The 24,150-nt window shown below is 40.1% G+C and overlaps 1 protein-coding gene across 1 annotated transcript in view; it reads right to left on the bottom strand.

Moving 5' to 3' along the window:
* DRC11 (dynein regulatory complex subunit 11) overlaps positions 1 to 24,150 on the bottom strand; it is a 106,934-nt gene that overhangs the window by 29,541 nt on the left and 53,243 nt on the right. Inside the window, exons 9-13 of the mRNA XM_086465993.1 lie at positions 18,984 to 19,106; positions 14,554 to 14,629; positions 8,290 to 8,396; positions 7,983 to 8,078; positions 1,561 to 1,622 (exon numbers count right to left, since the gene is read on the bottom strand). Coding sequence (XP_086322119.1) covers positions 1,561 to 1,622; positions 7,983 to 8,078; positions 8,290 to 8,396; positions 14,554 to 14,629; positions 18,984 to 19,106 — 464 coding nt within the window. The remainder of the gene's footprint in view (positions 1 to 1,560; positions 1,623 to 7,982; positions 8,079 to 8,289; positions 8,397 to 14,553; positions 14,630 to 18,983; positions 19,107 to 24,150) is intronic.

Here is a 24,150-nt window from a genome sequence, read left to right as displayed (position 1 = left end):
ACCGTAGGAGCTCCAGCCAATCAGTATGTGAATAGAGACGAATGGACAGAGGTACTGAGCAAATCATTATAACAGCCTTAGTGCATGAACCAGTGGACAGATAAGACAGGTTATAAAAGGGTACGTTTTTTCTGCTGCGCCATCCCGGCCATCTTGGCTTTTTGTAACTTAATAAAGGCTGCCTTCTTACATATATTTTTGTCGGTGTCGGTCCCTACCGCAACACCACATAAACTCTGATCAAAAGCCAGCTACTAAAAAGCTTCTGGTCCTAAATGGCTGACGCTGCATTAAGTTTTTATATATATATATATATATAAAAGAAGCAGGTATGTTCAAGAGTAGTGTTAAAAGCACAGAATATATGCATCCTTGTTAGACTTTGGCACTGCTCTTGTGAGAAAGGTCATGTTCTGTTATAATCCATGACAGACTTCTTTTAAATATTTGGAGAGGGTTTTTTTTTTGTTGTTATTTTAAAGCAGGTAAAGAGATCACTGACTGATAGTGTAGTGCTAGCACCCAAATGATCTAGTCCAGGTCTTGCTGTGCATGTCTTGTACATATGGAATTGTGGGGTGAATCCCATGTACTTCCTCCTGGAGTGATTAAGTATGTTTGTCTTCATGCTGTTCTTCAGCCCTGCTCTCTTGGGAGTTGGGTCTCCTGCACTGCTGCTGGGTCAGCAGGTCCCAGTGGTGATATCTGTATAAGTGTCTGTGTTACATGTATAGGTGAAAAATGGATGGATTATCAGTAAATGCATCATGAGCTCACTGAATATGTAATGTCAAAAGAAATCCTCTCAAATCCCTCAAACAAAATTAGGGTGCTTAAAAGAGCAAGGGTATACAAGAAATTGCCAGGTCTGCCAGAACTCTTATTTATAAATAAGACTGATTTTTGACATGTACATTATACCTCAGACATGAAGGGTGATTTACAGAGTACAGTGGCCTGTCTGCAGCCTCCCTTATCAGAGTTCAGCTGGGATGGAAAATCTGACAGTCAACAAAACTTCCAGGTGCTTCTGCACCTGCAGAGGATAGGAGAGAGGCAAACAGGACCAATATCCTGCCTAAATGCGACAAGTGCTTAGCTTTGCACACTGGAATTAACCTGACTGAAGTTAATGGAGACTGGCCCTAGTAGTGTATGGTGTATGTGTCATTGAAGATGGGGGATGGGAAATAAGGTCTGTGCTGTGTAGCACTAAAGCAGTGTCACCCTGTTGTCTGTGGTACTGTGATGCCATCAGTCAGGGAGGGGCAGTGGGAAGGTTGTAGTGTTTGCTGGGAATGCAAAGATGATTTTAGCTGAAGTGTACATGCTTCAAGTTTGTAAAAGATTTTTTTTTTTTTTACTATCTAGGCTTTTTATGGATATTTATAGCTGTTAGTAAAGAGGTTTTATGTATTGTAGAGCTTCTGATGCTGGTAAGCATAGCAGTGTTGAGATGTTCCTCGTGTAATTAAAAATTTAAAGGGCTGATAGCATATCCAATGCAAAGAGGATGAAGTCTCACTGTCTGAGTCTCAGGTAAACAGGTCCTTTCTTTACCTGTCAGGAGTTAGATCTTCTTCCATCTCAGATATCTGATTCCTCACGGTTCTCTTTTTTTTCTGAGGACCACAAAAACAGGCAGGAATTAGTGACCTTAGTACAGATATATATGTTTGAATGTGGCCCTTGTAACTGAAGGAACCCAAAGGGAAAAAAATTCATATCCTTCAAGCCTTGAGAGAAAGGATGTCATGCCCCCATTTCTAAAAGCACAGGAGAGTTCCCATTTATAAGTACCTCAGCGAGGCCCAGGAGAGGTGAAGCACCACTGAGGAGCTGTGTTCAGCCTACAAGTCTCACACAGATTCTGTGGCAGATGCTCTTGAACTGGACTCTGCATGAAGTAAACTGGTGGCTGCTGCTTCCTTCTGGAAGCCTGTATTACCTGACCTGCAACTGTCCCCTCCCCAGTGAGTGCCCAACAGCACTGTACTTCAAAGTCATCAGTCCCACTGCTTCCAGTGGAGGCTGCATACAAAAGAATCCCAGGGTCGTTAGCTCCAAGACAAAACTCGTCTTCTTTTTTGGAGCACAACTCTGTGGTTGAGTGGGTATGGCTCTTACCCAGGAGGGAAGCAGGAAGAAAAAGGATGTGGGGTCCAAGTGGCTGCTCCAGAGACATTTTTTTACACTGGGGTAAAATACATAAGCAGCTTCCCTGAGGGTCACACAGGGTGCTTACAGCTGGACCAGGACATGAAATCAACTCTTCTGAGTCTCTGGCTAGCCTCCTAACCATTAGACATCCTTCTGCCTTCTCTTTCCTCATGCCTTAGGGAAGAAGGTTGAAGAGGTCAGAAAAACACAATCTGCTCTTCTCTTTGTATTTTCACCACACTTTCACTACGGGAAGATTTTGATTTGTGTGACTAGTTTCTTTACGTACTGCAAAAAACCCATGGAAAACATAAATAAGAAAGATGTGAATCAGTAATGTCAAGCCACTCTGTTAATTACAGCTCACAAGCCATAAATACGGTTAAGGATAATTAGTAGTGGAGAGGTCATCATTAATCCACGTTAGTGCCCACCACTGTTGTCCATACTTAAGTTCTGCAAACCACTTTGTAATTATTTCAGTGCAACTATTAACACAGCAATCATGGGATTTCTTCAACGACTCAAATCTAAACATGTGCTTAAATGCTTAGTTGATAAGACAGCTTATTCGTTCCAAAAGTTTATGTTCACTTTCCTGGGAATACAGTTGGGTTTTTTTTTTTTTTGATAGTGATTACTTCCGCAGAGCTCTAGAAGCTATGTTATTGAGTTAAAAAATCCTATCCAGTTATCTGGAAAATGCTGGAGTTTTTTGCTAGAATGGATCAGCAGTGTTCAGAAAGATATCGATTGTAAGTCTTCAAGGACAGTAAATAACCTATGGCTCAATCACCTGTTACTGCTTACAAGGCAACAAAGATAATCTAGATGAAAATGTAAACTAAACCCAGAACTATATGGATATGCTACACAGGGAAAAAGGTGATGTACTTAAGTTTTGGATTAGAATAATGCAAACAACTCTCACCTGCAGAACTATACCTTGGGTTTCTTTACATAAATAAGCTTGACAGCAAATACTCATTAGAATGTGCCAGTGGTGTTTTCTTTTAAAGAAAAGGAATGGGAAAAACAAAGCATGTACCATGCTGTTTTAACAACTGAGGAAATACTGTCAGCGGTTTATTTCTTATGTTCTTCCAGGTTTGTCTCTGTAATCTTTTTTCCAACAAGCTAGAAATTGCATATCATGGGTTCTGACTGTGAAGAAAAGCTCACTTCTACCGATGTAAAGACACTAAACATATGTTGAATTTATTGGCCAACTGGTATTGTCCTCAAGGCAGCTTCACCACTAAAGTAACTCAAGAGCAAAACAAAAATGAACTATGCAGGTGAAAAATGTGTTTTCCTAGTTAACAACAGCATTTATGGGAAATTTGGCAAACACTGAGATGCGATAAGGGGAAATAGGAATTGTAGACAATGGCTTTCCTCCAAAATGTCTTATTGGGAACTGCTTTTATTTAGAAAATTATAATGTTTAATGAATGTGAACATGCTTATCACTTATAATGAAAATCTGCTTGTTTCTATCTCTGAAATGTCAGTCTAGCTTCTGTGTAGCCATCCATTTACTCGGTTACTTTCTGCTTTGATAAGTCACGTGTAGTGAACTGCATTAGCTATTAGTTGGCAGATGACAGAAGACTGTCTTCCATGCTCAGTGTGGTATTTTGTCTTACGATGTGGGCTCATGAAAATGTTTTGAGTAGCTCAGAGGTTGCTATGAACAAACACGGACCTGATTTCAGACCAGATTCCAGAGCAGAGTGTCTCTGTTGCCAGAAGAGAGAGGGTAGCCAAAACGCCTCATTGAGGGAACTGTTCCATGTTGGAATCACAGGATCTGTGTCACCCTTTGGCTGTGATCATATAAGTCCTACTGCCACCCACCATGTGGAAAAGTAACAACAGGAAAGTACTCCCGTGGTTTAAGGGAAATGACAGTGTATAAGCAGCAGTCTATGAGGTGTTTGAGTGCATTCCCTGGATCATTTGTGATGCTTGGATAGGAGGCTGAGCAAGTGCAGATTTGCACTGTGTGCATCTGCTCTGGGCTGAGAAGTCTTTTCTGGCAATGCCAAGATATCGAGTGTGGCTTCTGACATTTGTACTGAAAAAGTCCTTAGATAAAGATGTTCCCACTGATTATTAAGCTCTTGCTAAATCGGGAGCTCTGATCTGTAATCCCTGTTGGATTTAGCTACAGCATCCAAGGAGGTTAAGCCCCCACAGCTGGCTGAGCACTCTGGGTGCTGATCTCCATCAGCTACAGAAAATGCAAAGGGGATTGTGAATCGCTGTCCTCATGGAGAGGGGTGAAGAGTGGTGTCCCTCAGGTGTCCGGGCTGGGACCAGTGCTGTTTAATATCTTCATCAATGATATAGACAGTGGGGTCGAGTGCACTCTCAGAAAGTTTGCAGATGACACCAAGCTGGGTGGTGCAGTCAACATGCCTGACGGATGGGATGCCATCCAAAGGGACCTGGACAAGCTAGAGAGGTGGGCCCATGTGAATCTCATGAGATTCACAAGGCCAAGTGCAAGGTCTTGCACCTGGACCGGGGTAATCCTGATAATCAATAGAAGCTGGGGGATGATGTGACAAGGGAGCAGCCCTTCAAATCTTTGCTCAGCCTGTTTTTATACAGGTGCTTACAATCCCAGCTTGCTGATCCACGGCCGGACAGATGACAAGCTGCCACTGTGCATAGTGAAGAGAAATACAATTTGCAGGACAGCTAAGCCACATTCCTTTGTTTCTGTTGTATCCTCACCCTCTCTCCTGTGCCAGGCATCAGATCAGGAGCCATCTGGAACAGTCCAGCACAGTGTGTCTCTTAACAAGGACACTTGGGCTCTATACCCTATCAATGCTAGACCGTAAGGACAAATAATAGTGGGACAGTCTGTGGGGCGAGAAGATTCCAACATGGACAGGGGTACAGGATCTGTGCCTCAAATGATAGCAGTGTGGCTTGCATATTAGGTGCAATCATAGAATCATACAACAGTTTTGGTTGGAAGACATGTTCAAGATCGAGTCCTTTGTCCTAGCTCTATCAACACCACTAAATGATGTCCTCAAGTACAACATCTACCCACCTCTTAAACACCTCCACCACCTCCCTGGGCAGGCTGTTCCAATGCCTGACAACCCTTTCAGTAAAGAAATTCTTCCTAATATCCAGCCTGAACCTCTCCTGGTGCAGCTTAAGGCCATTTCCCCGTGTTCTATCACTTGTTACAATCAAATTAGTTTATGTATTTCTAGACCAGCCTACTGGTCTGGAGACCCGTTTGTAATGAGAAGAGGAATTTGCTCTTCCACTCAAGATGATTCTTCCACAAAGGTGGCAAATGGGCTTTTTGTCTTCAGGGGCAGTAAGAGCAATTCTTGGTAGGGTTAAGTGTCAGCTTGAAGTTTTGTGAGTCAGTGGTAAAGTTCAGGCTAGTACAATGCATGGAAATAAAGGAGTGGCCTACTCCTACTAAAGGAGCTGTTAAATTCTGTTTATCTAAGACTTGAGCCATCTGAAACAATGACTGGAAGGGAGCAATTAGCTTTCTTATGCTTTCCCTTTAGAGTCCAATTCCAAAATGTCCTTGTGGAATTCCTCACAAAAGGGACTTTCAAACAGGATTTCAAACTTAAATTATTTCCCGTGTGTCAGGCAAATATTTTTAATACGACCTTGATAGATCAATTCTTGAGAGTTGTAAGCTATTTATCCTAAGGTGTGCTTGAAAAGGTAGAGGGCATCTACCTCTGGGTAGTGACTATTCCCTGACAATAAAAAAAGCCCTAGTTCTACTGTAGTGTCTTCCTGAAAAGAAAGTAGAAGACATCACTCCTTACAACAGAGGGGATGTTCAAATGTAGCATTGTGAATTTGGGGTAACTGCCTGTAGACAGAAAATTCCACTTGTAAGAGTTCACTTAAAGAAATTACCTTGGCTGCCCATTCCCCACTGACAAAGTGCAGAAAAAGGTTTGATTTCTACAAAGAATGTTGAATTCTGAGAATGCTATTCTTTGCAGAATATCCCTTTTTGGGGAAAGAAAGTTTTACGTTGTGCTCCCGATGTGTTCATGGCTACAATGAGAATCCAAACCCACTATTATTTTACATTGCATAGTTGTCGGGGCAGGGGAGATATGTGACCTAGGATGTGGTAACACATGCCTTGAAAAATTCGAGGATTTTTGCTAAATAACAAATTAATAACCTGCTTCCAAATCTTTCCATCTCCTACTATTCTTATATAGATCAGATTTTCATAAAGCAGATCTGAAGTCTGTGTGCACAGGTATGCACACACTGTATTGGTTTATGGCCTGAGGTATTTATGCAAATACTAATTGGAAAAAGCCTTTGCCAATGCCAACTGGACATTTCAAATTGTTTTGCATAGGGAAGGCGAGTTTTGACTGAAACTGGATACCTCCTTCCATTCCCTGTCCCCAAAATAGAACTGTGGGGTTTTGGTTTTTTCAGATAAAATCTTTAGGGAACTTGTATTATTTAATTAGTACGTCTTTCCTCTCTTTCCCCCCTCCTCATTCTCTCAGGCTACTGGCACAACTTGGGAAAACAAGTTAAATAACCTCCTTCTACCCAAACCCATTCCAAGACTATACGGAAGGGAAAAAACCTCACCACTAACCCCTAACATAAAGCTTTATAAGTCCAGTGTGATATTTTGAAGCAGAATTTTGACCAGCTGATCTAAACGACAACTTTGGGAAGATTGTTGCAATATTTTGTCTATATATCTTAAGCCTCCCCATTTTTGAAACAGATTTAGCAATCCAATTGGTATCAGTTTTCAAAGTCACTCTGGTCTTGCATTATTAAATTGCCTCTGCATGTTTGTCAGGTGAAAGAGCACTTTTAAAGACAATTTGAGTAGAAGTACAGCAACAGCAAGTATTCGCATGCTAAAAGGATTATAGAAATGAAATACAATGTGAGATTAGGGTTGGCTATTTGCCTGAGGATTTTAAGTGGATCTGCTGATTGAATGGTAGAGACTGTAAGCTTTGAGTTATTTTGCACTGACTGATCTATAGTTTAAATTTTTGGGTAAGGAATTTGGGGAACCACGAGCTGTGGAATTCTGTGTACGGTAATGCTGTGAAACTAGATGTGAACCTGTGTGCTGTGTTTTCGTGGGTAACACACATTAAAAATAATGTATGTCTTTAATCTATTTTACATGCTTAAATAAACTTGGCTTAATTGCAAGTTCCCAAACCTTTCAATAGTAAGTAGTAACATAATGAATGTGTATCTGACTGCATGTGATCTATGTGGTGTTATAGATAAATGAAAGGTTACACCTAAACATTCAAAGTGAATTTTTTTGGAGTACAATTTTGAAACACATGAACCAGTCCTCATTTAGGAGGAAAACAGCCAGCAGCTGGAAAACTTACTGGCATCCAGATCCGTGCCTTCCTTGGAAAGACTGTATTAATCTGAACCTGTCACCTTAAAAAGGGATTGCTTGGATTTTCCTGTTTGACTGCATCACAGGATTTCAAAAGGGTGTATATCACTCTTGAAAATCTGACCTATCTTGTAATGATTTACCTCTGGAAGAGTTCAACTTATCCTAAACAGTATTTATAAGGGTTAAAGAATAATAAAAGCTAAAGGAAAAGGCTCTGAAAAAAGCCACAGGTGAATAGATTTTTTTTTTTAAAATCCTTCTAACTTGAGTTTCAGTAAATGTTTAGGGTTTACATTTTGGCAGTGTTATCCGTGAGACTAGGGTTTGCATTGAATACCACTGTATCTAGGCAGAGAACTGAGATTTACCCTGAATTCTCCCAACTTGCTGCTCTTACCTTTTCACTTTTTCTTCCTTTTTTCTGTTTGTCACTCTTCTCTCCATCCACAGCCAGTTTGAGATTCTTCAGTTTCTGTTGCATCAATTCATCAACCTATCCAGACAAACACACTTGAATCTAAGTGTTCCGTTCTGTCATCACACCTCAGACAAATGTTCAGTTAAACAAGCATTAAAGCAAAGAATAGATAGTTGGGACTCTGGAAGGAGGCAAGGTCTATGCCAGGGCCAGTTCTTACAGCTATGCAGAGAAATATACACAGGCAATGCACACTATTAGTGTCCTCTTACTATTGTAAGCACACCTGCACTCTGATCTCTTCCTCCACTTCTTCCCGTTTGTCTTCTTTGATCAGCTCTGGGTCATGATCCTGGAGAAAATCCAAACTCTCATCTCTGTTCTGCCAAACAGCTGTTATCCAAAAGAAAGAAGAAAGGGGGGAAAAAGTTACAGAAGCCATTGATTCCTCCAACTGCTTCTGGAGGCAAAAAATAGGTAGTTGTAGGCAGCTTTTATTAAATTATTAGCTGTGTGAAAGTAGCAGGCTCTAGGGACCTTACCGAGTTCAGAGCCCTGTTGTGTTGGGATCTGTAAATCTTGAGGTTAAGGTGTTTGGTTGTTTTTTTGGTTGGTTTTTTTTTTTTTTTTTTTGCCTTGGACTGTAAATCAGTATTAGATTTCAGGAGGATAATGGGATATGGAGGTTATAAAGCTGAATGACTGGAGTGTTCCTCATCTTTAAGAGCAGGTAGTATAGTATTGGCTGAATTTGCTTGTGCCTGAAGTTGGCATTCTTTTTCTCTGTTTAACAGCATAGTGCTTAAATCTTTACCATGAAGAAGTCACAAAGATGACTCCTGTCCTGAGGAGTATGCTCTCCACACATGTCTCTTGGCTGGCATAATGCAGGCTTGGGGACCAGATGAAAGTGTTTAATTTAAACCAGGAATTTTCCTTGATCTCTCCTGCTCAGTTATCTAATTCTAAGTTAAAGCTGTTGCAGCCTTGTGAGTTAGCCTATGTAGTAATTCACAGGAGGCTGAAATATGGGCCAGGACCACTGGAATAGGCATAAAAGCCTGCACTGAGCATATGGAAATGGGTGTGAGAGGGGACAGCGATTCTGACAGAGCAATAACCTGCATCTAACCCACAAGAGACACACGACCACATGGAGTTTTAAGCTTGATGCAGTAATTGAGAGGCAGTTGAAGTCTTTCAGAAAGAGACAAGACCCACCTCCATTTCCTAGCGTTGTGCAAAGGATAAGTAATAAGGAGACCTAACTCCAGGAACAAAGCAAGTTTGTGCAAACTGATGATCAAAAAACCCCCTGTTTATGATAAAGTAGCTAATGATCCTGAGGTGCAGTTCTTTATTTTTATTGAGGGAAACAGCAATTTGGTCTTTAGAAAGAAAACTAAATGAAGTCTGGCAAGTTTGGAGCATAACTGAATTCTACGCTATTAGCAAGAGGTACCTTTTTTAATGGAAACACCTCTCTCTCTACATTTTCTTGAGGTAATCTGAAGGAAGACAATTCATTTCTTGCATTTCAAGCCCCAATAGTGTCTTTGTAAATGACAGCTAATCTCCAGCAGCATGTGCCAATTCAATTTTCAGATGATTTAAAACAACAGCTTTCCACTTCAAGACACAGGCTCCTTTATGAATCTGTTTGGTACAGGGTACTCTCTCCTGTAACCGCTGCCATTTCTAAAGCACTATAAATTCAGGCAGGTTTTCACAGTACCCATAGGAGATCATTCAAGTTTTAGTCCAGTTACATACAATACTGGCTGCTATTTCCATTCCCTACAAATTTTCAGTGTCCGATTATGTGCGGAGTTTTTGTGGCTTTGCACATAGGGAATAGTTTCTGCAGGTGAGTATTCTTAATTTCATAACTGAAAATGGCAGAGATGGAGAAGGACAGTGGATTTTTTAGTGATGAGGAAAGAAACAGAAAAGGTGCACACATTAATTTCTTTAAATTAGTTGTGGGTCATTAGATGGCATGACACATGTCATGTAATATTTCAAGAGCAAAAGCCGATTTGCCCTAGTTAAAAAGTACCTCCTCCAGGGTTATCAGCCTGGAATTTCAGCCTTGGGGAAAGGGGATTTTACATGGGAGTTATGTGAATTTTTAAACACTTTCCTGACTAGGTCAACAGGTTGCAAGTGCTATGTTTTCACAGTAGTACTAGGTTTTAGAAATTTATTTTTTCATAGAGGCATCCACAGAATTTTATTCTGTTTTTTTCATAATTGTTTGTTGTCATTTTGTGAATTGATTAGTGGTTAATATCCACTGCAGGTCAACCAGTGAGAGTCCCCACAGATTAGGCAGTTGCCTCTGATATTTACCTGGCAACGAGGCTTTTTGGAGTGCTATATTAGCCGTTAGGTTAGAGGTCCCTAATTTTAGGAAAGAGATCAATAACTCATAGGTGTTAGATGCTATGTTGTTCTTTTATAGATCAACTAAGTGTTTCAAAGTTATTTGGAAAGTAAGGTCAGGAGACTAAGTATGTTATGTTTTCACTGGCTAGTTGAAAGAGCCTGGTATGTGGTTACAGACAGGGCCATCCAGCTATGGGAGATATTTTTGCATGTGTGTGTATGCAGTGTAATTTTTATCACCTCTTCTAAAACAGTGCATGCTTATCTTTGGATTATTTTATATGCATACGTCTTTAGCTCAGGACTCAAAAGACTGCACAGTCCTCTAATGTGACTGCTAACATCACCGTCTTGGCACCATTAGTTTTCACTCTGCAGATTAGTAGGTAATTCCAATACTCCTGAATTTCAGAGAACAGCTTGTGACTAATAATTGAAATATATTTATCTGAAGCATGAAGCTTTTCTTAAAATGACTACTTTCAGCCTCCTGGCAAAAGGATTTGAATCTTTTGATGCCTAGTTAGAAACATGTAATAGCACCACACCTTAGTTTGGGCCATGAGTATTTGGGTTGAACTCAAATATCCTCTGCAACACTGAGCAAGTCATAAATATCAACTGGCCATAGCATATTGCTGCCCCACAGCACAGGATACTGCAAAAATAAAACCCATGAAGATGGAGGTAATGATTCAGGTTGCTTACATTTGCTCCACAAAAACTCTTGCCACTCCAGTGTAAAAGGAGATGACACACAGCACATAAAATAAGTGTTTCAGAGCTTGGAAAATGTAGTTCAGCAACTAGCAAAACTGCAAAATACAGTTCTAGAAGAGTAAGTCTTCATGAATTCTAGTGAAGTTTAGGTAGTAGCTCTAGCTTGGTAGAGGAGGGGGGAAAAAAAGTGGATGGAAAAGCCTGTAACTGAAGTGCTTAGATCTTGTGAAAAATTATAAACATCCTTTTAAATATTTAAGTAACCTACGAACAAAGCAACCAGTTCCAGGAGATGGGAAGACTTTCTTAATTAAAAGTGTTGGGGGTGTGTGACTAAATCAACATGTTTGTTGTTTGGTCAGCTATCATTTAGGTAAACTTTTGACACACTCATAAGGGTCTTTAAATTACTCCATTGTAGGCATCTGATACAAGCCTTTCTTAATCAAGCTCCTTTACTATTGCAATTTGCATAGAAGTTCAGATTTATTAGTGCATAAATCTCAAAACCATCATTGAAGTAAGGGAGCTATTTCTACATAAGAATAGAAGAAAGACTAAACTCAATTTTTTTTTTTTTTAATTTTTCATTTTTCCTAAACAATTCTGCTACTGAAATGAAAGCAGGCTAAAATTAAAAATACAAGAAACTGCCCACATTGTTCTGGTCAGAAGTTGTTATAGATTTGATTCTGGAGACCTTGAGAAAAGGAACCTTACCCATGGCCAGAGTACAAGGTAGTACCGTGATAAAGGGTGTCCTGCAATAAAAAGCACTAAGTGCTTGTGAATGAGGCAGGGGATTGTGCTGCATGGAGGAATTAACAGCTGTTTACTAAAAATAAATATGGTGTTGAATAGACTCGGTTCCCTAGGAGGGGAGAAATCTCCACCAAAACCACACCTGAAGTTTAACTGAATAGTTATAGACTCTTACTGTGTGTAAGACAGAACTGCAGCTATTCTTTGAAGCTTGCAAGAAAGCTCTTTCCACTCTGAGGATTTCTGGTTGTGCTCTGTGCAGAAAATGGTTCCTCCTTCTGTGTCTTTAGAGCTAGGGGAGTAGCTGTCAGCTCTAGCAAGGAAGGGCTGGAGATGAGCATCTGTGTTTAACTCAGAATGCCAGGCTGGAGCCTTTATCTACCACAAAAGGGTGCTGCTTGTGCCTGACCTACCCGAGCATATTACTGCAGTGTACCTGCAAGTGCTGCTGGTACATAATGGGGAGATGGAGGTACTCACACTGACTGGTTTTAGGCATTCAAGTCAGGTCCCTGAATAGGAACATAGGCTCCACAGACAGTTAACAGGCTCCTGAGTTGACCTTGGGAGGCCCTGTGAGATATACAGGAACACAACACACCCAATTCAGCGCTCATCTTCATACAAAAAGTCAACATGAGTAAACCCAAAAAGTTATACACTTGCAGAGCTCAAAGTAGGTATCTAGTTAGGAATGGCAGTACTGGTGTTTAGATACAGTTTGGGTGACAAACGTGTCCCCTCTACCCTTTCATAAACCCCCTGACATGTTATTACTTGAGACAGTAGTGAAGTTTAGGAGTCTCTATTCCTATTAAACTAACTTTTTGACATCTGCAATGTTTTTATTCCTAACACTGGCATCCACTGCCATGCTGGGAAGCACTGTTTAAGGCCTCTGAGGTTACGGCCAAACATGTTTTCTACAACCTGGAGGAGAGTTATTTGCACAAATACAAGGAGTTTGTGACTTCGCAGTTCAGCACTTTTTTGGAAGCCTGTTAGACTGCAAAGCTTCACCAGTGGATCCAAGCAGCACTGTGGGAACACTGGAAAGCACAGCTACTACATCACCTACTCATTAGAGTGCTGGACGAGCATATTGCCAAGCCCAGGTAGCAATGTGAAACCCTCCTGCTCTCTTGTTGCTACTTTGCAACAGAAAGGGCCTCTACACTGCTCCTTTATTGCTCTTGGGACTGACTGGCTGGGAACGCTAGTCTTGCTGTTGTTAGTTTCAAGTTGCAAGGTGCTCTTTTGTCCTGAGTGTCTAGAAAAACACAAGTAATGTTCTTGGACAGTTAAGGAAAGAAGCACAGATGAATTCGATCCTTATTGAAAACTCCTGCTGACTTCAATGGGGTTCTGATGTAGCATTCAAGAGTAGAGTCTGGGATGGAGGATTCCTCTTTAGCCATAAAACTGCTTTATGATCTATACCATGTAAGAAAATCCTAGTTGTTACAAGTCAGAGGTCAGGCCAAACTGTGCTGGTGTATATTTAGGAAGTAAGTTGTATGCTTCTTTCTCTCCAGTCAACCCAAATCAGGCAGAAAACTTGATGCCAGTAATTTGTCAGCAGGAAGGAATAATGGAGATTGTTCACATAAAGAATTTTATCAAGCCCCTAACACTGTAAGATGGGGAAAAGAAAATAATAATTGAGAATAAAATCTGCATGAAATAAAGCAAAAAAAAAAAAAAAGGCCAAAAAACCTCCCCAAAACCCAAACAAACAAAAACCCCCAAAACAACCCTAAAAGCTTTGATCAGGCACACTTTGTGACAGAGGACCTTGGATTGTCTGACCTTTGGAGTCCTATTGTGCTATTCACTTACAGTTCCTGAGACGGGTGCTCCTTTCCATTTCAGACAAGTGCACAGCTTCCATACTCACTTCCAGGCCCAACACAAGTGATTGCTAACTCACATGTGTATCTCCGGTGCACGCTGAAGACAACAAGTTATGAGACAGACAAAGGCATCAAGTGTAGAGGAGAGGGTAGGAGAGATGTGGAAAAGATGTCCTTTTGTGAAAACCATTTTTTAAATTTGAAAACCCCTACTTTTGGATGCTTTCATAAAGTGAAAAACAGTCGATTTCCTAGCTGTAAGTCCAAGTTATGTTTGCACACACTTTGGATGAAGCAAGTATATTCATAGTCCAGCAGCATTTTTGTGCCTTTGCTTAAAACACATAATCAGAAATAATTTGACTAGCTGTAGACTGTGTAGGTGAATGAATCCACGGACACTTTCCATGAATGAGAGGAAGACAGGATAAAGCATTACAGGAGCATGAAAACATTGATGCTGAAGCCTGATCTACAGCATAGCAGTTTTGAACTATTTGCTATTCAGTTGTTGTTTTGTTGCCCTCAGAAAACCCAAGAAAGCCCCTGCGTGAACATCAATGCACTGTGGTTCTAGCTTGGCCACTTTCACTCATCTAGAATTGTATACCTTCCTCTACAATTAGCTTGATGATTTTGAGAGACTCCTCGGAAGACCTGAGGTACTGAGAGACTTCCTTCCTAAGTACCATTTTTATCTAATGTCTTCATTTCTATAATGTTCCATCATTTGGGCAGCTGCACTGTTTGACCTTATGGGAATGATATTCAGATTAAGCTGAATTAGAAGAACATTCCAGCTGTAATTGTTATCTTTTTTTACTGACCTTTGTATTGACTGTTTCCTTCCTCCATTATTGAAAGGAAATTACTGGGAGCCATTTTCCATCCTTCCTGTTCTTCCTGGATTGGGAGGGTGGGGTGAAAATAAAAATCAGAATATTAAGATGTAGAAACATTGCTAGTATGAAAAAATGTCATAATTTTCACTAGAGAGTTAAACATTTGTTTTAATTTGATGAATAAGATGATGTTGTCTCATCAACAAAATCTTCCTAGCAAGCTACAAGAAATATCCCACTGAGAGAAGAGAAGGGGTATCTGTTCATCAGTTGCCCTACTGAGGTTGCAAGAATAAATTTAGGATTGTTTGAACATGTAGTATAGGTAGGAGACTTGCAACACGTAAATGAAATTACCTTGCTATTTTTTCAGTTAATCTTATTGTAGGGTTGCTCCCTCCCCCCGAAAAGGAATTCCCAACTTGTGGGTAATTCAAAACTATTGAAATCTCATTTTAATCTATGTGCAAGACAACACAAGTTGTATCAGACTTTGCTAACCAATATGTAGTCTGTAACTCACTGGTTATCAGTAAAATATTAATTGTAGTTTCTGGAATAAGTAAAATGAAACAAACCCCCTAAATATCACTCTGTAATTAAGTGCCATTGCATACCTGCTATCAGCAGACACAGACGCAGCCAGGTCATGTTCATTATTAAATATCTGGTTTTAATTAAAGTGTTATTACAGTAATTGAAGTTTGGGCCCAGAAGGACATGCAAAACCTAAATACATTTATCACTTCTACCCTGTGCTTTATAGATGTATTTGAAGAAGATTTATGAGTTTCTTGACTAAATATCAAGAACGATTTGGTAAAATAGAAGCAAGTGTTTGAGGGTTTGACACCCAGAGCTCACATTCCCAGTTACTCTAATGTATTCTCAGTTTTTGTAGCATGTGGCATTTTGAGATTCATCCTTGGATCTTTTGCAGTAGGCAGAATCCATTTTTTAACATTTTCCCATGATATTTTATAGAAAATTATTAAGCCATGATGCTTTAAGAGGAATATACTGGTAACTGCTATTTAAAAAAAAAAAAAATTCCCCCCCAACAGCCTAAAAACGAGTTATTAATTTGTAGCCTCTTAATAGCATAGGACACACTAATGTTTCTTTTATTGTTACAAATAAGCCCAGAAATCATTTTAATTACTAGCTTCAATGATTTTATACACTGATGTAAATAATATTGCTGTGTCAGTTTCATTGATTTTAATCAAAACCACTGTGTCTAAAGGACAGTTGCAGAATGTTTTGCGTTCCCTCTTGCCTCTGTTAACAATGTAAGAGTCAATATAAAGAACTTCTCTTCCTTTGAAGTCAGTTGATGTATTTTTTCTATGTTCAGTTGATTGATTCCATGCTTGTTCTATGTTAAGTACACTAAGGCAACTTGAACCAACAGTACATGTTTCAATCTAAGCAGAGATATGAAAAGAATAGTTTGAATATGTTTCTGAAGCTTTCCAAAGCCTAGCCCACACTAAGGGTGATTCTCATTCAACAGCAGGGAAAACTTTGACTCACTCTTTTGTGCACTTTTGCTATGGAGATTTTGCTAATGGGTTTCACTAAGGACAAAATGTGTCTGTGTTAAACATTTCTTGGTGAAATCTAGGGATGCACAGCCTTGCTCATGTTTGGCGAGACAGGCTGCAGCACGTTGCTGGGTGAAGCAGTCCAGAGTGGTCTAATCTTTCTATTGAAAAGAGGGATCATATGGTGCTGAAGGTTTGGCTTTTTTTTTCCTTAGGTGCCCAATGGGAAATCAAATCAGCACCTTGCAGAGAAAAGAAAACAAAGTTACTTTGATATCAAATGCCTTTTTAAAGATTGCTATCATGCTTTTCAGAAATATTTAAATTTCTTTCTGGGATCAAACTCTTGTTTTCTTTTAGAACTGAAGTTAAGAGCAGGGCTTTTTTCTGCCTGCATCACTATGATTTATAGCCTATACTTATTTTAATAAGAGTCCACTTTTCCAAATACTCCTCAACTGGTCTTAGATACTATTTTTTTTCCCCTGTCAGTATTATAACCTTGGAGAGAATGTTCCCTTTGTTCTTTCTCAATGAACCATAGAGAACCTGATCTAATGGCTCAGAATTTTACTTGACAGGACTTGTGATGGCTGAAGAGATGAGAATGACATGAAGTTATAAAGCCTCAGAGCTCTATATTATTTCACTACGCTTCAAAACAACCTTGCAGAAACTTAGAGAGGATTGAGATTAATTTTTGGTATTGTTGGTTCTTACCTAGTGGAATGTGTAAAAACAACAAGGAATCAAATTTGTCCTGTGAAAGTCAGGTTTTTAAGCAGATGGGTGAGTTGCCATCCAGTTTCAAAAGCTCAGGTAGGGTTTGGCATTTTTAGTGTGCTTGAACATTGATGTCTCACTTTGACTTAGACTGAAGGGTCTGGAACAGCCTTTTTTATTGCCTGTGTGAGACCAGAGGCATCACAGGAATTTGTTCTGGGCCAGCTGAGTTGGGAAGGAGTAAGGACAAGGGTAAAGCCATTAGAGGACACCCTCCTGAATCCTCCCAAAAGGAAGTGGGCTGAGATGCTACAGGGTTCTATAACTGTGAATGACAATGCTTTTTAAAGTCTCTGATTTCAAAAGCTATCCTAAGCAGTTGCCTTTGTACATGTACTTTTATCTGATCTTTCCTGTAGAGTCCTTCAGTGTATGTGATGATTTAAGGGGTCACACCGTGAAGTGGTCCCACAGAGCTGAACTCTGCATGAGCACAAGTCACCAGAAGTCTTAGGGACAACAAACAACTTGGTATCAGTGTTATTTGGCTTAGGTTTACATTCCTTTCTCCTCTGTCGCTCCCCTAAGTTGGCTTGACTCTGCTACTAAGGGACAACGAAGTGGCATCAGTGATCACCTTCCACTGCTTGGATAACGATGCCTTCGCTAATGCTGTGATAGTGTCACGCTGATGACAAATGACTGTCTGAAGACATGTGTGACCAGAAATTAAAAAATGTCCTGTTTGTACAGGAGCCGCCAGTACCCTTCCTAACTGGCAATGCAAGATCAGGCTTAGAGCCTGGAAAACATACTTAACCTATGCTGCTCCTTCAGCCTGCTATGGATTTTCATTTACAAAGGGGAAAAGAAACTCAAGCCCAAAACCTCAAACATAGTTTTGTATGACCCAAATAGTGTTTTCAATCATCAAAGATGCTATCTACATTACAAGTTAACGCTTAGATATCTACCTCCCTATTAGACAGAATGATGCTTCCTAAGTTAATGCAGTTTAGGTTCCTGGCTAGCTGTTATGAGAGCTTTGGCCAGATTAATGGATATTGTCCAAGAAAAGCATCTTTTTTGTTATATAGTTGTTCCAGGGTTAGGACTTAAAATTAATTTGTGTAAAATTTGCCATGAGGAGTAAGCTTTGCCCCAGAAAACTCACCCTTCTCCTCCACATACTCAGTGAGAGATTAATGACTCTTATTAAAAAAGCATATATATATTGTTTTGACTTTGTTTCTCATTTACTTTATAGTATAAACAAAAGCTGCTGCTTCAGCAAAAGCCTATAATTTTTGTTGCATAGCTTGCTTTTGAAGATGCCCTCTGGCCACTGCACTATTTCACAGGTGTTATCCTCAGTGAAATTGCTCCTGAAACAATTTGGAAGCATACCTTCTGTGAAACCAGGCCTTAGTATATCAAAGATTTCAGGGAGTATATCATACATTAAGTGGTGTTCACCATGACTTTAAGTAAAAAAAATAGTTCAAACCTTAAGAATGTGGACTGGAAATGCATGACTGCTATTTACAGGCTTACAAAATATTGGTCTGTAGTACAAAAGGCGCAGCTGGCCTACACAGAACTGTATCCATAAATCAGCTTGAAATGCATGCAAACTCTGCAGGTATCTGACTTGAGACTAAAGTTCTTGTTTCCTAGTTCTTGTGTGAAGGGGCAGCAGTAACTAACTTCTCTGTACCCAACACTCAAAGTGGTTAGACAGCTGGGCACCATTTTATCTGCACCAAATAAAAAAAAGCAACAGTGCTTTGAAAAGTGCACACACTGTCTTGGCAACAATGTCAAAGCCATAAAGTCTTTTTTCCCCTCATCTATGTCTTGCAGTTTGCATCTACATCAGCTCTTCTCACTGAGCTGAGTCATGGCCACACAAATGGTCATCCTGAAAATAAGAGGTAAAATTCAATTCCCCAGAACCAGCAAGGTGATTGAAAGGCTGAGAGGGAGTGGGCTCAGGCAGCTCCTGTGTCTTCTGAACCCAAGCCTGAAGCCTTGGTGACGACTCTAATGTAAACTAATAGCCTCTGCACACATGTGCCTGAATAGGCTGGACTTGTGGCTCTGGTTTCACAAGCTGCTAACTGTTCCTACTGCAGGAAGCCTTACTTTATTTCCAGTTTTCTGTGGGTTTTTTCCTTTAATGTTTTCCTTCCCTTCTTTTTCTTTTTTCCCCTCTTGGGCTTTTTTCTGCAAAGCCATCTCCTTTCTGGCAGCCAGTTCTGCAGCAACCTTAAAGAGACAGAAAGGAATGTGAAGAGCTGGTCAAATATTTTCGTTTGCAAGGTGTTAGACACGTGCTTGTACGAGCTATGAACCAGTGTATATTTTTCCTCCCTTGCTTTCAGATTTTCAATATTGGGGAAACATGATATCCAATATATTGCTTGGTAGCTCTCTATGAATTCCAGAGTGGCTGACCATTACTGAGAAGTCCTTTTAATTTATGCTAAGGGCACTCCCACCTGCAAACTTTAGCATAGGTGCTGACCATCCCAATTTATCACTGGGAAAGAGGCGACTGCTAAATCCCAAACCATGAGGGCTTTTATGGAGTAAGATCAATTCCTGCAACCACCCAGAAGCACAATATCCTAATGACATACAACTGAGTTCCCTCTGGACTTGGACTCAGATTATGAATTCGTCCTAGTGTTTCTAAGGCAGACTGACTTTATAGAGATGGATTTTGAAAGATTGCCCTGAGGCATGTCTAATTTCAGTATGTGACTAATGACTGAAATTGTTCTAGTGGGTGAGAGAGATTGGATAGAGATATTGTGACAAACTCTGACAACCATACGTGGACAGACTAGCATCTTTATCCCTGCAAGCTAGAAGTAGCTGATAACTGGGTACAGCTACATCTATTTCCATAACTTTACTTCTTGGCCATTTATACTTTATTATCTGAGAAAGGCAGAGGGTGAAATTTGACTTTTTTTACTGTTCTCTTGTTCCTGGGCACCTTTCATTGTGTTCTCTTGCCCCTGAGAGGAATTCGAAGATCATTTAGTGATGAGTGTAAATCAGAAAACCTGTGGCCATTGAAGTTTATTAATCAACCATTAATATTGGCAGTACAATGAAAGAGTAGAAAAGTAAAACATTTCCAACTGTAAGACATGTTTCCTGTAGCAGTAAAAATATTTGTTTTCTAAAGAATGCCTTTTAATGTATTGAAGATTGGACAGTGCAAGGGGACAAAGACAAGGGCTACACTTTGCAGCCAGTGAAATTTCATTAGTAGACTTCCCCAAGCATTTCAGTATCTTACATTTAATTAAATATGGTAATTTAAACCCCGAGTACCGTTCAGTCATATCTTGCGGTGATAAGCAGTGAAGCATTTCATTCCCTGGGATAGATTAACACATTGACTAGAGTTCAAAATAGGTTTTTAGTGTCCCAGCAGGCCTGTTTTATCCAAAACCAACAGAGTTACTCAAAGTGTATTCTTTTCTGTAGTGCTAGTACCCTGCCAGAAATCCAACCTTGTCATCTCCACCTCTGTCCTCTGCTCTGACTGCCTACCACAGGGCAATTGTAACTACTTCCAGCATCTCAGGGGTGGGTTTATCCAGCAGGATACCTGTAAGCACACATGTGATCGACCAAAGGTTTTAATTTTAAGCAGTGTTTTTGAGTTCTAATGGTGATATTTTAAGTATATCCAGACTCTGGAATGATTTGCTTTCATGTTTTTATACAGATGAATGATACTGAAAGGGAGTTTCTGTTCTCATCAACCTGCTATAATGGGAATGAATTGTTGAATGTCCTTATCGTTCTGTCTTGCCTTCATCTGTTTTGTAAGGTGGCAAGAAAATTTTTTTTTCAGAACTATTTTCAGAACTGCAGTATGAGCTATGGTGTTATGTCTTGAACTAACTATCCTCTCACATAGGACCAGAGGAAAATGGTGCTTGTAGTTAGCACCAAGTGGAATGCACAGTAACACAAGAAGCCAAGCCTAGAAACATGCACAGTGACTGCAGGCAGAGGTTGTGTGCATCCAAGTAACACCTGTACGGCCTCTCTCCTGGATGCCTTGGCAACATATATGTAGTCTATGCCAAGAGATGCCAAGTAGTTTTGGAGAAATTCTCCAAAGCCATGCAGCTGGCAATGCTGTCAGCATGTGGAGCCTGACTTTTCTGAAGTGGCTCTTTGCTTCCCAAAAGAGAACGACAGAGCAAATACAATTTTTCCTTTTTGCTGTCAGATGCAGCTTCTCCAGCTCTGCTTTCACCTCTGCTCTGAGCAGCTCTGTAACTGCAGAGGACTGGGAGCTGGGGTGAAGCTGGCTGTGTATCTAATCTTGAATAGCTTGTACTCTTCTATGCAGAACAATTTCCCTTCTGGCTACAAGAAGATGCCTGAAGAATCTGACAAAAGAAGAGGAAAGAAAGGGAAGGGCAAGAAAAGGTTAGTTAGAGATACTAAGCAATTCACTTACATTTTTTTGCCCTGAACAAAACTTCATCGTGGAAATAAAAGCAGACGTCTTCCTAAATTATTTTAAACTGCCTTTTTCTTTGCCAGGTTGCCTCTTTTTGAGATGATGCTGAAAGCACTTAGAAAACTCTTAATATTGAGGAAGAGAATGTGCTTCAATAAGAGCAGATGAATTTCAGCCTTTTTTTCTAGTCTTGATGTGGGACTCCTGTTGTGCTAGTGATGACTTCTCCAGTAACGTTTTCTTCCGAGGCTGAAAAGTGATTTCCCTCTAAACTGACATCCCACAAAAGCTGATCTGACTTTTCTATTCATACTTCAATTCAAGTGTGTTTCCAAACTCTTGCAGTGCAAATCCCCTTTTTTGGAAAAGAGAGGGGAATTAAAGCAGAGTGCAGCCTATGAATGGAAATGCCTGATGTTGGTTCATATGAGCCAAGTATATGAAAACCTCCAGCTACCAGTAGGACTCGCTTATGTTCAGCTGTCCTCAGCCATAGAAAGCTTGGTGTTGGCTCAGGCAAGCTGATACTTGAGGTAAATGTTCTTCCTCAAGAACATTTCTTCATCCCTTGAAAGAAGACCTTACTTGAACTTGTCTTTTAGTGGTGTGGGTATAAATAAAATGCAGGGATAGAGTGAGTTTGGGAATTCTGGATCTCCCTCTGCTGTGGGTGAGAGAGCCTCAGAGTCTTGTAATTCTGGCTTCAACACCATTTTGAACAGAAACACCTTACGTGCACTTAGCCTAGTATTCCTGGAGAGAAAACGTGCTCTTTGAGTATTAATTAACTTTACAGGAAAAAGCTATTCTGAAATCTAAGACAAAAAAAGTTTCTTCAAGAAAACAGGACTGTTTGAGATGGGAAGAAATGCCACCTTGATGTCCCAGAGTAGCATGCCAAACATCGGACTGCCCATTTGCCCATCGGATGCCCAAGTGACTGCATCACTTGTTCATAATGTGCAGCATGCTGTAAACGTGCTTCCCCATACCCTGCACCCCTAGTTTGAGGACACTTTACAACTCTATCTATAGGCTGATTATTCCTGTAAGGTGGTGGTATTTTATTTGTCAGCTGGAGAAGATTTTCTTTTCATCATGGCAGGCCTGGGACTCTGTCTAGCTGAGGGCCAGTGTTCTGGATTCGTTTCCTCTTACAGGCAAATGCATTTGTGTAGCTTTCAATAATGTAGTGTTCTCCTGGCAAGGCATTTCTGAGTGTTGTTTACTTCTGGGTGTGCACTTGCAAGCAAAGCTTAAGCTGGTAAAAACAATCCCAGTGATCTGTTTCTTGCAGGAATGAATTAAATATGTAGGGTGGGATTTCATAGGTTTATGGGATCTTGCAAAATTTTAGTTGGCTTTAATAGACTGTCATGCGTTTCAGTCCACGATACATGCTCTAGGTTTTTTCCATCTGGCAGATGTTGCCCAAATGTAGTTTAATTCACCAGTTAAACTCACTCACTTGTGTTTATTTTCCAGCAAATGCTTCAAAATGTTAGTCTCCATTGAATGTGTTTGAGAAATCTGTTAGCTTTGCTTGGTGTAGGCTGGTGCTGTTTTTTGTGTGTGTGGTGGGGTTTTTTTGGTTTTTTTTTTAAGGGAAGGTGGGTGATAGAGGTGAAAAGGGGTTGCTGATACTGTCTGGCTTTAGGTGTGCAATCTAGACTACTGACTTCAGCCAACAGAGATCATGTTCACAGGCAGTGGAGAGCTGCTGGACTAGGAGTCTACCTGCTGAATGGTTTCATTGCAGTGAATCGTTGTCTGGAGGTGAACGCATCTTCCCATTGTGTAGCTTAACAGAGACAGAGTACCACTTCTGTCCTCCTGCATGGTTAACTCTAAATAATCAGAGTACTTTAAGGCTTTGAGGTGCCCAGCTCCAGCTGATGGCACTGTGTGCTTAGCACTTGTGAAAATCCAGCCTGATAACTTTGAAAAGGAGCATCCAGAATAGTGTGGAACAGAAGGAATAAAGGTGAGCATAACTGTAGGCATCTACTTCTAAAACTGAAAAGTAACCTTAGTGTATTTGCTGTCAGGATAAAAAGGTATTTTCAAAATGTTGGATACAAAAATACAACTCCACAGAGCCTCCTGAGTCCTTCTCTGACACTTTAAAGCTATTTGTGACACACTCATTTCTGTGTAAGATATACTTGTGTGTGTGTGTGAATATTGTAGTACTTGATGGCATAACATTTCATTATCCCTACTTGGGAAATAGTCAGGGTTACTAACTAAATATTAACTAACTATGGAGGATCTTTTGCACTGTCATTTACAATCAGATTACTGGAATTCATGGGGATTTTTACCTGTTGGTAATAATGAATGCTAATAATTAGCAGCATAATATCGCACAGAGGGCCAAGCAAGGATCAGGAGTATGTGTTTGCACAGCAGCTAACTGATACTTTTTCTCACCTCTTCTCTAGATGCTGCTGGATCAGATACAGCCATTACAGTAATATGGAAATGACCTTGTCCTCCATGCAGCAATTGAATGTACAACCAAAATCTTAGTAAGTAAGCTTTTTTTTTTTTTTCTGGTAAGTTAATATTGGAAACGAGGGGGACTTGGGAGAGGAGGAACGTGCTGCTAAATGGCAACTCCTGGCTTATTTTCAGGGTGCTGAGACTTAATGAACTACAGGAAGAGATCACAATTTTGTGGGCAGCAGTCTAAGGGCAAAGCTAAAAATTGTCACATCTGATGATTATCTTTGGAGCAAACTATAAAAAACCATTATGGATAGACATCTGAAACAGATGCAGGCAGATTACACTGATGTCTCAATCTTAAAC

This window comes from Leptosomus discolor, chromosome 5 (genome assembly GCF_034619465.1).
Source record: "Leptosomus discolor isolate bLepDis1 chromosome 5, bLepDis1.hap2, whole genome shotgun sequence".
NCBI classification, from domain to species: domain Eukaryota; kingdom Metazoa; phylum Chordata; class Aves; order Leptosomiformes; family Leptosomidae; genus Leptosomus; species Leptosomus discolor.
The sequence above is the reverse complement of the archived record's forward strand: the minus strand, read 5'-3'. Positions and strand labels throughout refer to the sequence as shown.